The 16,481-nt window shown below is 41.3% G+C and overlaps 1 protein-coding gene across 1 annotated transcript; it reads right to left on the bottom strand.

Annotated features, from left to right (window-relative positions):
* Nucleotides 1-969: 969 nt before the first annotated feature.
* On the bottom strand, nt 970-14,864 carry LOC116871734 (glutathione S-transferase-like). The gene is given in 6 exon segments (XM_032864555.1): nt 970-1,140; nt 4,501-4,642; nt 7,302-7,434; nt 9,655-9,706; nt 14,421-14,519; nt 14,811-14,864. Coding segments are annotated over 6 exon segments (618 nt in total). The 5' UTR covers nt 14,832-14,864.
* Between the last annotated feature and the right edge of the window lie 1,617 nt (nt 14,865-16,481).

The following is a 16,481-nucleotide window of genomic DNA, read 5'->3' as shown; positions in this document are numbered from 1 at the left end:
CTTAAGGAGGAATTGGGAGTAAACGGTTTGATGAGATCCCTTAAAGCTCTAAAAAGCTGCCATGTTGATCCCGTTGCCTCTACCCCATGGTGTTGGATTACAAACCCATTCTTTATATGAAGTGGTGGGTGGAGCCCCAACTGGTACTATTGTGTTCAGTTTCTTTTCCCAGCCGACTTTCAAGGATGGCATTAGGCTTCCAGTGATACATAATTCAATTAAGGGAAGGAAGGAATAAAGAAAGAACTTACCAGTTTAACCAAATAGAAACCCCAGACTATGATTATAGTTTGAAAAAAGTATAAAAGTAGAAACTAAATGTGAAATTGATTATAAAAATATATGCCATATCTGTAAAATTACTCTAGTGATTGAAAGTTAGAAACTAGGGGTGCCTGGGTGGCTCAGTGGGTTAAGCCTCTGCCTTTGGCTCAGGTCATGATCTCAGGGTCCTGGGTTAGAGTCCCACAGGGGCTGCTCAGCAGGGAGCCTGCTTCTCCTTCGGCTTCTGCCTCTCACCCCAACTCATGTTTTTTCTCTCTCTCTTTCTCTCTCCTGCTAATAAATAAAATCTTTCAAAAATAAAATTAAATAAAATCTAAAAAAAAGAATAATAAGAAACTAGCTTGAAGCTATGCCCTGTTCTGGACTTTTTCCAAAAGGACGTGGAAGTGAGTGGCAGTATTTATATTTGTGGGGTGTTTTGTTTTTTAAAGAAGCCCTTGAGATCTGTTGACTTACTTACAATTTTACTCTTTTGCAAAAAGTAGAATGCAGAAGAATCTTTATTTGGATGGTTCTGATTTATTGGTGTTCTATTGTTTTATGGAAAAGAGTTGTCCGATTTACAAAGTATTTGGTAGTTTATTTCCTTTTGCTTATTATTTTATTAAAGTGGCCTGATGGTATTGCTCTAGGCACTGCTGTGAAAGCAAAGTGAAACATTTATGAGTTCTTGAGAACTCTTTGCTAATACTTGGCTACTATAGTGCCCATGTTTTTGAGAAACATGCCACATTCAAATTTGAAGATGTTCTTCACGGTCTCAATGGAAACTTCATCTAGTGGAGGCTTCCTTTGGCTTCCAGGCTGCAGAAATTTGTGAATTGTGGGAATGTAGCTGATTCTGGCCTTGAATTCCTAAAATGCAGAAGTATGCTATCCATGAGAAGAGAATATGGCAAAACAGACAAAATATAAATGATGCATATTTTTGCATGTGACAGAAAGTGTGTAAAAATTATATTCCTTATAGCTGGTAGGAGCAGGGGATAAAATGGAGTTTTCATTCATCGTGTGGCTTTGTGAAGCAATACTACCCTCATACAAACCAAGTTAGCAATATTTCTCAAGAACCACAAAAATGTTCATAGACTGTAATCACGTGACCCCATTTTTCAGACTGCATCCTAATGATACCATCTTAAATGTGGAAAAATGTATTCCCATGAAGGTGCTGTTGTAACATTATTCATAAACATAAATATTCCAGAGAATCCTAATGAATAATTAATAAATAGAAGTCCTTATGTCATGAGGATTTTTCCATGTCATTCTGTAATCTTGGAAAATACACCTTTAGGTGTTGCATACAATTCTACCCAATGGATGGGTCTTCATTTATGTAGACCCTTTTCAAGTACTGAATATTTCAATTGTTTATGATTTTCAGCATTTAAAATAAGGTTATTCTGAACACAGCACATAGAATTTTATATAATCATGAGATTTTTAAACAATAGAAGATCATGTTGTATCCAAATGAGGTAGACTACATAAAAATACCAAAACATGCTTAAAGCATAAGGTAAAGTGGGAAATTGTGGCTGCAGAATTACCCCAACTTGAACAACTACTATTTTAAAGAAGCATATTTTTAAAAGGTTAGAAAGGAATCCATCAACACAGCCATGGGATCAGGCCGAGGGTAGCATCCGGGTCCCAACCCCTGCTGACCATATAGCTTGAGGCAAAGTTATTGCACCTCCTGGAGCCTTGTTTCCTATCCATTTTGAGAATGGAATAACATCAGTGAGATATTGTGCCTTTAGTGTTTGTTACAATGCTCGCCACATAAGAGTGTAGTTGATGGTTATGGTTATTGTTAAATAGTGACTGTGTTAGGATGGTAATATCCTAAATGTTTTCTGTCATCTTATCAAGATTCTGCTACATCAGGGCAAAACCTTCGAGACTGAAAGCCTGTCAGAAGTCAGCCTCAGATCCCCATGCTGGCCCAGATGGCCCTCATCAGCTTTCCTATTCCACTTTATTTTTAAACTTGCTACCTTATATCGACGTTATAATCTATGTGCTTGTTTCACCCACTAGATGTGTTCCTTGAGGGCATCTTTGTGTCTTTCGGGCAGGTCTTGGCATAAAGCAGTTAGTGGGTTCTTCAGTCATAATGAATGACTGAATGAAGGGATAAGTGAATGATACAAATTCACCCTTCCTGCAGTTCTTGGGAGTTATTTGGGTAGCACTACCTGTAGCAGAGGGAAGCCTGCTAGGACATTGGCTTTGCACTCTTCCGCCATTAAGATGACTTCTAGGAGCTGTATATCAGCCCAGCTCAGCCGATCGCCCACGAGGAAATCTTGCCCATGGTCTCTGAGTGCCTACAGGATAGTTGAGAAGAAGGTAGAGGATTTAGGAGCACACCTAGCAGATGACTTAAAGTCAGGGCGATTTGGCAGAAAGTCTTCCGGACGTTTAGAGACCTGGCTCCTAATCTTGGCCTCTGGCTAGCTGTGTGAGCACATATGAATCCCATCTCTGAGGGTTTCAGCTTGTTCATCAAAAGAGGTGGGATAAGGGCACTTGGGTGGCTCAGGCGGTTAAGCGCCTGCTTTCTGCTCAGGTCATGGTCCCAGGGTCCTGGGATCAGGTCCCTCATCAGGCTCCTTGTTCGGCGGGGAGCCTGCTCCTCCCTCTGCCTGCCGCTCTCCCTGCTTGTGCCCTCTCTCTGATAAATAAATAAAATCTTAAAAAAAAAAAAAAAGATGTGGGACAGCCTGAATCCTCCTGAGTTTTCTGAACCCCAGAAACAGCCTAATTCCACACACCTATGTCTTCTTTTCATTACATCCCCTGTACCTATTCTATGAAACTTTATAGAATAATTTTACCCCCACAGCCAGGATTGGAGTTCCTCCCAGGTCTGGGGTGATGATTCTCTACTCACACCATTTGAGGTCAGGATTCTTAGTAGGGTGCTGCTTTTTGTGGGAGAACATCGTGCTCACAGGGACCCACGCCTCATTTCTGTAAGCAGATTTTCTTCTAATAGGGCTCTGAGTTAGAGGTCGCCTTGAGTCACAATCAATTGAATGTAAAGGTTGGAGTAGAAGGTCACTACGGTATTGTCTAGCCCTCAAACTCTGTGACTTTGTGGCACTTGGATGTGGGATGAGGAGGTAGAGAGACCTGAGTAGAGGCCCCAGTGTGGTGAGTTGTGCACCATCAGGCAAACCTTGCTTCGTCTACAAAATGGGGATAACAATGACACATCTTTCCTGGAGTTAAAGGATGACACAGAGTCATGCATGCAAAATGCATGGCACGGTGCTTAGCACAGAGTAAGCACTTAGCAGAAGTGAACCATCAGGTGATTAGCTCTGTTGTGGTGATGATGACGACGATGATGATGATAACTGTTTTTAGCCACAAGAGAACACTCTGTACTTCATAGTATCTCACAACAAAAACTTAAGCCTTTGGGAATAGTGATGTTAAACATTCATTCCATTGTCGATATTGGTAAAACTACAAGATAAAAATCGCTTAAGTGGCGCCTGGGTGGCTCAGTGGGTTAAGCCTCTGCCTTTGGCTCAGGTTATGATCCCAGAGTCCTGGGATCAAGCCCCGCGTCGGGCTCTCTGCTCAGCGGGGAGCCTGCTTCCTCCTCTCTCTCTGCCTGCCTCTCTGCCTACTTGTGATCTCTGTTTGTCAAATAAATAAATAAAATCTTCAAAAAAAATGCAGAGACAGTGAAAAGTAGTACTATTTGGGGAAAAATTGTTTTCTTAACATTTTCAGTATTGTGTAGAATTCTGATAAGCCTTATAAAGTCCCCTGAGCCTTGGTACTATGAAGTGTATTTTATAAATAATATCCATCCTTTCCCCTCACTCTCCCTCTCTAATTAGTGTGGGGGTTTTTTTCCCCCATAGAATCATCTTGATAAGACTCGGTTTTTACTCCAGAATTAAATCAAGCAACTGAAATTCTGTCAGCACTAGAACCACAAATTTTGCTGAAGTTATCCATGAAATCCTTTAGAAAAAGAACAAAATGTAGAAGACCGGGGTGCGAGGAAGAAGGGCAGACTTGTTTTGTAACTGCAATGGAGGGAAAAGTTTTGCTTTCACAAAGTGTTTTTGGGATCTTTCATCCACTGAAGTTCTTTACTTTGAGGTTATTGAAGTTCTCTACTCAGAGTTTATTGCTTTTTCTCCCCCTTGATCCAAGTCACAGGGCAAGACAGAAGTTTGTCACTTACCTTCTCATAGGGAAGAATCTTGTAGTGGCTTTTTCAAGGATGTATTCAAGATTCATCTCCTTTTCTCCAGGCAGGGAGAGTGGAAAGAACATAATCATGTCGCTCAGGTCTCTCAAGCCCTCTACATACATGTCAATCCTAGAGAAGGGTCCATAATTCAAAAGAGTTGCAGATAAAGGAACCATCATTTCAGTAGCCAAAGAAACAAGTTAACGAATGCTGGAGTGCCTCCTGCCTCGTGGCTGGTATCTCAGTGCCCCATGAGTTAAAACCAAGTATTTCTGCCTGCCTGCTCTTCCTCTGAGATCTTAAGATCAATTTGAGAAATAGAAAAATAATAGGACTAAAGTGTGGGAGCAATTATGTGAGTGTGAATATCAACTGTGTGATGTAAGTGCTAATTAAAACACACACAATGTATTAAAATAATCCTAAAGTCATAAATGAGGCAAAGACCATATTTGACTATTTTAAAGTTATAATAACAGTGAAATGGCCCCTGTCTATAAATGTTGGGGAATAGATCACCAGGGACATCTATGCTGCCAACAACTTCTCTGTCTGGATTGAAGGTTCTCAAACTTAGTAGAACAATTCAAGAAGGCACAGGACTGACAGGACAAGTTCCCCCTTGTCACCACTCACATCTCTGTGCCAGAATGAATCGAAAAATAGATTTCATGTTAGACAAGGTACCGTGGCATAGTGAAAAGACTACTGGTCTGGGCACTGGGAAACCACTGTCCTGGTCCAAAGTGAGTCTCCTAATCTTTTGGATCCATAGTTCTTTTAGCTTTAACCTAGAATAGCAATGAGTATCTTGAAATGGCCTGAAATTCTTTGCTACTTCTGCCATTGAGAATAAGTCTCATTCTCTCTTTGAATCTGAATGCGCCTCGGGGACATGCTTGACCAACAGAATGTGGGGAAGTAATTTCTGAGACTTCCGAGACTAGGTCATAAGACGCCTTAAGCTTCCACCTGAGCAGTACAAAATTTCACTCTGAGGGAAGTCAGCCACCTCATCGAAGAAGCTCAAGCTGGTCAAGTCATGTGGAGGAAGAGACATACCCTGCCAGGCCCATTTGTTCCAGCTCTCCCAACCCAGGCACCAGGCATCTGAGAGAAGAACTGCCTGAGAGACCCTGAAAGGGTGCCATCCAGCTGATTCCTGCCGGCTCACAGAACCCTCAGATGTGGTGTCTGCAGCAAATAGCTCAGGTCATGATCTCAGGGTCCTGGGATCGGGCCCCACATCGGGCTCTCTGCTCAGCAGGGAGCCTGCTTCCCCCTGCCTCTCTGCCTACTTGTGATCTCTCTCTCCCTCTGTCAAATAATTAAATTTAAAAAAAAAAAGAAAAGAAAGAGATGTATCGGGTTAATCTGGGTTGTCCAAGAGGTAATAAGGAGTATCAGAGACCACTAGAGTAAGGTCAAACATTCCAGGAGCCACTTCGCTCCCACTGGCCAAGAGTAGGACAATTTGAGCAAAAATAAGAGTAACAACTGAAGTGAATTGAAACGCATCAAAGATGCGTAAAATGAAGAGCCCATAGTGACACTAGAACAATAACAATAATTAATTGGTAGGACACAGATGAACCAACTCATCTGGAAAACTGGTAAACAAAAGTCTACCATGTCTTTCCTAGAGGAAATTGTATTCCAGATAACCAGATGGAAGATGAAGGAAAGTTTTTCTTTATAGAAGTATCCCAGATAATAAATGCAGAAGGAATGATAGCACTGAACACCAATGGCTGTTACTATCATAAAGAAAGGACAAGCAGACATTTTTTGCTTCCTGATTGGGGAATGCACCAATACCTATGAAATAGTGCTGCAAAAACCACTAGAACTTGAGTCTGATAAAACCTCTATATCTAACAACCAAATGACAGGAAACACAGAGACAGAAGAATGGGTTAAACTACACTGCTGGGATGCAATCAGCAGAAATTTGGCAGATTCGGTTAGAAAGCAAGAGAAAGCTTATGTTAAGATTTAAAAATCAAGATCTATTTCAAAAATTTTACTGCTTTAAGCATTTTAAAGTTAAGTTTCTGAAAATATATATACTCTTTAAAACCATGAGAAATTTATTTAACACACACCCCCTTTGGTAAAAGTGGACTTTGTTGTTTACCAACTAATAGTTTTCTAATTCTGTGCAATAATTTGTAATTGAGTGTTGCTGTTTTAAAATTCAGTTAAGACAAGACTGTTTGCTGGTTTGTAGACAGGTCTGCCCATTGCAAAGGGACAAGTGTGTACATGTGAAAATTAAGAATGTGTGGGACACTGGGGGGGGGCGGGCGGCGGGGGCAGGGGAGGGCTATCTGGTGAACCAGAGACTAAGGAGGTGGTTTCCAAAGGCTACTTCCGGAATCAGTTTCCCAACGACCGACTCCAAATTTTGAGTTTGTTCTTGTGATTTACCCTGTGCTTTACTCCCACCTAGTGGAGAGAAACAGAGATTGCAACAGGAAGAGGCAGACTTCCTTCACTGGTTTTTGTCCTTGCTTTGTTCTCAATACAGAATCAGAAAATGAAATAAACTGGGTAATTGGCCATAAATCGATAATTGTTTAAAGTAAATGTGTTCATACGGTTTATTTAACCATTATCTCTCCTTTGATGTGTTAGAGTTTTCCATAATAAGAAATTAAAAAACAAGAAAAGAATTTTCATTCCATCAAGAACTACATAGGATTGCTAACATGACTAAGGGTTAGAATTTCCTTTTTTTTTTTTTTTTTTTTTAATTTCGTTTTAAGTAAGAAGTAGTTGCTGTTACCAGGCTTGTTCCTGTAGGTTCCTTCCGTACAAGTTGCATTTTGCAGCTAGGTATCGTAGGATAGCTCTGGTTTCTACCAAATTCATTCCATCGATTTGGACCATGGGCACTTGTTCATACATCAGGGTTCCACCTTTAAAGGTACAAAGGAAAGTTGGGCTCTTTACTGTCCCCGATGGTAGCAACGGAGTCTTCTTTAACTCTTAAGGTGCTACAGATGGGACTACGTAATTGAATAGGATTAAAATATGTTAGAGACGTCTCCAGAAGGAGAAATATGTATGCATTTATTCACAGAAAGACATGCGGAGGGCAAGACTTGGGGCTGCGTCCTCTGGGAGATACAACAAAGTGCAGAGAAGCTTTCTCTCTAGCCAAGAATGTCCCTTTCTCATCATTATTCTCCATTCCTGTGGCCACCCTGCTGGTGAGACTCTTTCCCTCCAAACCATTGTTAATAATGTCCTAGCTGTTAACTCAACCCTCACAGGGCCCTCTTTTTTTTAATTTAATTTAATTTAATTTTGTGTGTGTGTGTTCCAAAATTCATTGTTTATGCCCTACACCCAGTGCTCCATGTCCTTTTTTTTTTTTTAAATTAAGCTTTTTAATTTTAATTCCAGGACAGTTAACGTACGCTGTTCTATTAGTTCCAGGCATACAATATAGGGATTCAGCAATTCTGTGCATTCCCCCAAGCTCACCAAGGTGAGGGCGCTCTTTAACCCCCTTCACCTATTTCACCCATCCCCCACCCTCCTCCCACTTTGTTCTCTATAGTTAAGAGTCTGGTGGGGGGTTTTTTGTGCTTCTTTTTGTTTTTGTTTTTGTTTTTTTGGCTTGTCTCTTGTTTTCATTGTTCATTGGTCTTGTTTCTTGAATTCCACGTAGGAGTGAAGTCATATCGTATTTGTCTTTCTCTGGCTGGCTTGTTTTGCTTAGCATTGTACCCTCTAGGTCGGTCCATGTCGTTGCAAATGACAAGATTTCATTCCTTTTTTCGCTGAGTAATATTCCATGGTATACAGATACCACATCTTCTTTATCTATTCATCTATGGGTGGACACTTGGACCGCTGCCATCATTTGGCTATTGCAAATAGTGCTGCGATAAACATAGAGTGCATATATCTCTTCGGATTACTGTTTTCATATTCTTTGGGTCAATACCCAAAGAGTGGGATTCCTCGATCAGAGGGTAGCTCTATTTTTAACTTTTTGAGGAACCTCCAGTCTGTTTTCCACAGTGGCTGCAGGAGCTTGCATTCCCCCCAACAGTGCACGAGGGTTCCTTTTTCTCCACATCCTCACCAACACTTGTCTTTTCTCGTGGTACTGGTTTTAGCCATTCTGACAGGTGTGAGGTGACCCCTCATTGTGGTTTTGATTTGCATTTCCAGATGACGAGTGATGCTGAGCAGATGGGCCCTTCTTATCTCTCCCACATGCACTGCCTGCTTGTTTTCCTAAGTCATAACACCAGCTTAAGCCTTTCCATTACTCCTCTTCGCTTAGAAGACAACATTTAACCTCAACCTGGAATTCAAAGCACTCCTTGACATTTCCCTCCATGTACTTTTCTCACATTGTTCCATGCCAACTCTCCTACATGAACCTGAGTCCCAGCGGCCTCCCATCAGAGAGACAGCTCTTTGTTTTGTCTTTCTTGTTCAGTCTTCCAGGGAATCCTTGCATTACACAACAATGGCAACTTAAAAGGGCAGTGGTTTAATTCAAAAGAATTCCACTCTCTCTGCTCCATCCTTCCCTCCCTCCATCCGTCCAAGTCTGTCTGACGCTTCCTCAGAAAGGCAACAGTAAAGATGGCACTTTTCCCACTTTTCCTTAAGTTGAGCCAGTTCTCTGGACTGAATCCATGGCAAGAACATCCTGGTTTTTCTGCAATTGCCTCCAGGTTTCACTGTCAGGACATTTCCTGCCCCCGAACTACATCAGCCAGGATCCAGATGGAGGCAGAAGTTACTTGAAGCATACCGAGTTACAAAGAAGACGACTAGGTCCTGGAGACCTGAGAGGCAACAAAGGGACGATACAGTATCATGAAGGTGACAGCTACAGAAAGTATCATCCCTAGGGCTGAGGAAAAAAGGAGATGGTGCTGAAATTATTACAATTTAGCTCGGGGGCAGGGCTCCTCCTGCTGTGAATACCCATTTGCTTGTTGTAAGACCCAAGTGCTGCCTTCCTGACAGATATCATAGATATTGTCTGCCTAGTTTTCTCCACTCTTAGAATATGTGTGCACATATGTTTGTGTGTGCGCGCGTGTGCGCCTCTCAGAGATCTCATCCTTGGTCAAATGTAGCAAACATGCAAGTCTTTTTTTCCTCACCTTGGATTAATCTCTCAAATTCTTCACGTGTTTCAAAAAGTTCTTCTTCAAACTAAAGAACGAAAGAAAGAACATAAGAATATGTTGCTACTATCATTTTTATTGTTATTCTTACTTTTGATATCATGGAAAAAGAGTTGAGTAGAAGTAAAAGGTCTAACCACCAAGGAAACCAATGTTTCAAGTAATTATTGAATGCATACTGGCCTTTTCCGGGTTCGATGGACCTAAGGACATTTTTATATAAAACCAAAGCGAAGGGTTTACTGAATTCAGGTGACCAAGTGACACTGATACCCCCTGTTGTGTGGCCGGAGCCTTTCAGGTAGACTTCCCAGATCACAATCTGAAAGCAGGCTACTACTCCCCTTCATTGGCTCAGATAAGATAAATTACTCTCTTCTAATTTCAGTTTCCTAATGTGTGAAAATGAAGCTACTACCTACGCATGATGTTGTCATGATGGCTAAAAGAGATCCTATCTAAGGAAGACTAACTCTCACGTTTGGCTCAATATTGAACGTTGTTACTGTTTGCCTCAGAACTTTCCCTTGGGTGGTGTTTGTTGTCCCTCATTTCCAGGATTCGAGAACAAGCAAGTGTTAGTTTGATCATTTTATTCTATATTCTCTTTTTAAACCCAAGAGGCTTAGACGCAGAGAAATAAAATTGCCGCAAATCTCAGGAACTGCGTGGTGGCAATGGAACAATAGTACTGAGTAAACTCAAAAAACACTTTGTGGCATTAAGGAAACATAAATCGAGGTGTAGTTTGTATCTTGTTGCTTTCAACATCTTGTCTTAGATGTCTGTTTTGTTAGATTATTACCAGTTAACTTCTGGATACTTTAAAATCTATCTTTAAAACACATCCATAGATTGGACATGTGCATTTTGTACAGTATAATTTTAATAGAAAATTTAAATGAAATGAGTTTTCTGTATTCTTTCTGTCATCATTATTAGAGATGGAAAACCCAACATGTACTTGGAAAACAGTTTTTCCCCCAAAGATTCTATTCTACCCCCACTGTCACAAAAATAATTTTTAAATTTTACATGTATAATTTGGAATGATGAAAAAATATTAAGAAAAGATATTGATAATGTGGTTCCCTGGTGGTGTTCCTGGATATTTAAAATTAAACCAAGATATCAGATCACCCTCATTCCTAAACCTTGAAGACCAGCATTAACTATAACTCTTGGTGCTCTTCTTTTCCAAGCCTTCGTGTGATGCTTATGAAGCCCAGAGAGGTTAAGTGACTTCCCTAAAGTCCCTCAGCTAAAAGGTGGAAGAACCAGGGCTAGAATCCCTTCCCTCCAAACCCACTACATTTTAGATAGCATCATTTTGCTAACTGTGTAATTTGTATTTCGATAATCTTAGGAAAAAGTCACCCCAAAGTTGACATCAAATATGAGAATACAGATAGGGATAACAAGGGTATAAAACCTTCCCAAAAAGCATTTTTCCTAAATTTGAATATTACTTACGACTATCATATAGTGTGATGGGGGGGAAAGTATACCTTTATGGTTTCAATTTCTCCTCGAATACCTCATGTCAGGTGCTCCAGGGTAACTTTTACTATCTGCTTTGGCCAAGCTGTAAAAGATCAGGACTTGGAGCCCAAACTCCAATTCCAAGCCAGGCGTTACCAGGTCAATTCCTGAGAGCAGGCCGGGGAGAGGGCCGCACCCAGGAACTCATAGTCTGGGTGCGGCCATGGACCAGCATGGGATACAGCAAAGCTCCACAGACCACATACCATCCGGGGAATTTTCTGGTAGGTTTAGACTGAGTTTGACCAGATCACACAGCAAAGGTTTCCCACCTGAATTTTGTTTTGTTTTGTTTTTTAAAGATTTTATTTATTTGACAGAGAGAGAGATCACAAGTAGGCAGAGAGGCAGGCAGAGAGAGGGGAGGAGGCAGGGAGCAAAGAGCTGGACAGAAGGCTCAATCCCACGACCCTGGGATCATGACCTGAGCTGAAGGCAGAGGCTTTAACCCACTGAGCCACCCAGGCGCCCCTGAATGTTTTTGTTTTTAAGGGTGTGTCTTCCTCAGCGATACCTTTTGCTGGAAAGCTTACTGTAAGAGAGGCCCTGGGCTCTAAAAATAAATGAAGCAGGGCCATTTTAACAAAGTTGTGTGTGTGAGAGCATGTGGATTGCACTTTTGAAAATTTGCCATGACTCACATCAAAACGTAAAATCAGTCACGGAAGGTCAATATTGACTATAGAATTTTCTTCTAATTATGACCAGCTACAATACCAACTCTGAATATAAAAACTGTGAGGAGTCAGAAGATCCAGGAAGGACCTTCATATGGTTCAGAAAGAATTGTCCTTTTATTGTTTTGAAGAAATGACAAGTTCAAAAAAATTTTTTTAAATTATTATATACTAAAAAATAGTGCCCCCTCTGGAGAAATTAGAATGTTTTTGATACGTGGGTTTTGAGTTCACGTTGTCTCCTCTGTGCTTTGCAATATTTTATCCAGATCTAATGCTAATGCAACAATACATAAAAATTGGGATTTATAAAATAATTATCAAGGAATGACCCTTATTCCCCGCTGTCATCATTTATTCCTCTCTCTTTTATCCATCTCAGTATGGATGGATCTCAAAGACATAATATTGAGTGCAAGGAGGAAAATATAGAATGATTCACAAAGGGAAACACATAAATTCTTTCAAAAGGCACAGAAGTCAGTTTTTGGTGAGGACACACATAAATGTAAAAATATAAAGGCTGGACTAACTGGATAGGGGTTATTTAAGTGGACATGGGTGTGATGGCTGGACTGAATTTTAGCTTTATCTGGGGACGCCTGGGTGGCTCAGTGGGTTAAAGCCTCTGCCTTCAGCTCAGGTCATGATCTCGGGGTCTTGGGAGCAAGCACTGCATCAGGCTCTCTGCCCAGCGGGGAGCCTGCTTCCCTTCCTCTCTCTCTGCCTGCCTCTCTGCCTGCTTGTGATCTCTGTCTGTCAAATGAATAAATAAAATCTTAAAAAAAAAAAGAATGAATGAATGAATTTTAGCTTTATCTGTTAAGAGTATATGAATATATTACCCCCCCCCCTTTTTTTAAGACTGAAGGCAATGGGCACCTGGGTGGCTCAGTCATTAAGCATCTGCCTTTGGCTCAGGTCATGATCCCAGGGTCCTGGAATGGAGCCCCACATCAGGCTCCCTGATAGGTGGTAAGCCTGCTTCTCTCTCTCCAACTCCCCCTGCTTGTGTATCCCTCTCTTCCTGTCCCTCTCTCTCTGTCAAATAAATAAAAATCTTAAAAAAAAAAAAAAAGACTGAAGGCAAATATGACAAAATACCAGTAATTTCTCATTCCACATAGTAGCATCATGTTTGTTTGTTTATTATAACGTTCTTTATACTTTACATATTTTCAAAATTTTAATTTAAAGTTTAAGAAAATTCCTAACAAAATAATTTTTGAAAAAAGTAATAATGAACTTTTCACAAGGATTTGCTGCTTTATTATAGCAGAAATTCTTAACCTGGGGGCCTAGGATACAGTTGTGTATTTTGTGGCTTCTTGGAGTCCCTACAATTATATGCACATGGGGTGTTTTCCTGGGAAGCAGCTTCATGGGTTTCTTCAGATTCTAGTATAAAACATCTGTTCTCTTCTCCTAAAATGTCTTCAATCTTCTGTACCACCAGATACCATAAAATGGCATGTTTCATAAAATATTTAAATAATAAACTGTGTCCTAAGCCGCGTTCATATATGGTATCTGCGCTTCTAGTGAACAAATGAATGTCATGTCTACTGTCAGGGCCCAAACAGAACACAGAACATCCTAACAAGTACCGAGTGAGTGGGATTACATGCTATTCGCACGTTAAACCACTGAGTGTGAAGAAAACTCCCTGTTCTTTCATCTTTGGAGTGACTAGAAAAAAAAAATTCTGCGTGGGTTACAGAAGAGGCTAATTGCTTTATATTCACAGTGAATGTGTATACAGATACAAATATTTATCTTTGAAAGGTCAGTATAAACTTCAATAGCAGCTTTGAAGTACGTTGAGAATAGAATTTTTTAAAAAGATTTTATTTATTTATTTGACACACAGACAGAGATCACAAGTAGGCAGAGAGGCAGGCAGAGAGAGAGGGGGAAGCGGGCTCCCTGCTGAGCAGAGAGCCTGATGCAGGCCTCGATCCCAGGATCCTGAGATCATGACCTGAGCCAAAGGCACAGGCTTTAACCCACTGAGCCACCCAGGCACCCTGATAATAGTCTTTTTAAAATTCATTAAAGTATAGGATGGTTATATTTTTGGTAATGAATGATATGTTCTTACATCAGCATCTCTGAGACCCTTCTGTGCATTTAAAGAAAACTACCTGTTTCTCAATATTCATGAGACAAATGTAGTTAAATAAATCCAACACTTGGCTGTCAGGGATGAACTGAAAAGAGGCTGTTTGCTAGAACGAGTCCCTTCCTTCCTTCCTTCCTTCCTTGTCTCCTTCCCCTCCCTTCCTTTCTTTATTAGTCATGATTACTTCACCGTGGGTCCGCTCAGTCCCCACAACCAGTTTCCACGATATCTGGGTGCGTACTTAAAAGAACTAACTCATTCACTCACAGCCTAGTATCTAAAGGGCAGGTGGCAAAATTGGCTTTTTGGTCAGGAATCATAGGCGTTTCCTACACCTGCTCCCCAAGGAAGTGCTCAACGACCCCATGATGAAAATAATATGAATAAATCCAGCGTCTTACCTCTACTCCTGCTGCAGCCAAGAGCCACCGGATGGACTCCATTCGGCCTCGGCCATTGAAGTAGTGAAGCTTGGGTTTCCCTGCCATGCTTAAGGCTTCCTGCAAACCGACAGAGAAAGACTGATGAAGACTCTTCTGCACAGACAGTGAGAGAGCGGAGAGAAATGCAACCGGACAGAGCAGTGCAAAGTCATGCTTTGGACTTGTGTCCCAAATCACAGCTGCTCCTCATCCCCAAGGCTACCCATGTTCCGTGTTCCATCTCACAAATGGAGTTTATCGTCACACATTGGTGTTCTCAACACCGAATGGAATAACCAATACATTTTTAAATATAGACAGAGGACAAGTGAGGAAGCCAGATAGAAAGAATTCAAAAAGAAGACTGACCAGCTTTTCCTCCTGTAGCATGTGATGACCTTCTAGCTTTCCAATCCTTTTCCTTTTTATCTAGTCAGATCCTCCTCCCTCCTCTTGCCAGCACAGCCCAGACTGGCAAAACTGGGTGAGATTAGGGGAGGCTGATGCTTTTCCCTTTCCAAATTAATCTCGGGACTTTAATTCAGGTGTCCTCTGGAACCTGGAGACAGGATTCGAGAGGATTTTCGATGACTCATTAGGATTTAAGGCAAAAGTGCAGAGTTAGGCACGGTGGGTCTTTTCACACTTTCTTTTTCCTCCGAAAATGAAAATAGCTTTTTTAGAAGAAAACCGTCGCTCGCTTAAAAAAGGTGAAGTAGTACAGAAATTAAAACCCCTTCCACGTCACCCCCAGGATCACCTGTGAGGCTTGTGGGACATGAGGGGGTGGCCTTGGTGGGGAGACAGGCTCTGGACATTCAAAAGTAGCTTGAGGTCCCTGGAGAGGTGGGTCCCTGGGAGCACGGGAGGCTGTGTGGAGAGGTGTGAGTGGCTTCTTGCTAGGAGTGGGACCTGATTTATTTTGCAACATGTCACCTGGCTCAGTCTTTAAAAGAGCACTTCAAACCATTAAGAGCTCAGCAAAATAAGTGAAGAAAAAAGGATAGATTGATAGGTTGGAAACCAGAATGAAAAAAAAAAAGTCACCTAGACCTATTGCTTTTCAGCCCTCTATGTGGAACCTATTAGAATCACCTCATTGGGGGCTTAAAACACACGCAGGTGCCCAAGTACACACGCATGTTCTCTCTCTCCTTCTTCCCTTGTCCCCCTGCCTGAGTCCCTCATTGATTTGGAAAAGGACTCTGGCACCAGTGTTTTTTAGAATCCTTCTAGGTGACATGCAGTCAGCTTTAAGAACCACTAATCTGGACGATGGTTCTATCAACGGCTACTAAAACTACTGACAGAGATCTCAAGAATAGAAAGGTCAGGCCCACCACTCTACACACCTAACATCACTAGAAGTGGGACAGCCAGACATGACAGTCCTCCCGATGCCATGCAGTAGAAAGTGGACAGCACTGCCTGTGAAGGATTCTTGCCAAAACAACTGACCAGAGGAATTCAGTCAAGCTTCAAGATGCTAATTTATGGGAAATGCAGGACACAGGTGAACACTTCAGGGATGCAATCAGCAAACTCAGCAAAATCTGTAGCATGGAGCTCAACAGGCTGTGGTTCAGAGAGTGGTCCCTGCACTAGCAGCATACAGATCACCCGGGAAGGTGTTAGACATGCAGGCCTCGGAGGCTCTACTCCCGTCCCTCTAGAATGTACATCTTAAGATCCCCAGGGATTTCCATGCACATTCAATTTTGAGAAGCTCTGTTCTGCAGGCCAAGTGACCAACACGTTCCCAAAGAATTCTCTACTCTTAGATCGAGGTGATAGGAGTTTTTTTTTTTTAAATTGCATGAAAATCAGAGAAGCAGTGGGAATCTATAGGTTCGAGAGATTTAAGAGATTCTTTAAACAAATACAATGTACAGAAACTTTTTTTGGATTCTGATCTTAATAGAGCAGTTATTTTAAAAGTAGATGAGATGATTGGAGAAACTGAACCAAGAACATTTAATATAAGGGAATTACTATTAATTTTTTAGGTATTATGATGATATTATCAACGTTTTTCAGAAG

This window comes from Lontra canadensis, unplaced genomic scaffold (genome assembly GCF_010015895.1).
Source record: "Lontra canadensis isolate GAN:19392208 unplaced genomic scaffold, GSC_riverotter_1.0 scaffold27, whole genome shotgun sequence".
Lineage (NCBI taxonomy): Eukaryota > Metazoa > Chordata > Mammalia > Carnivora > Mustelidae > Lontra > Lontra canadensis.
Note: the sequence above shows the minus strand (reverse complement) of the source record. Positions and strands in the feature narration are given on the sequence as shown.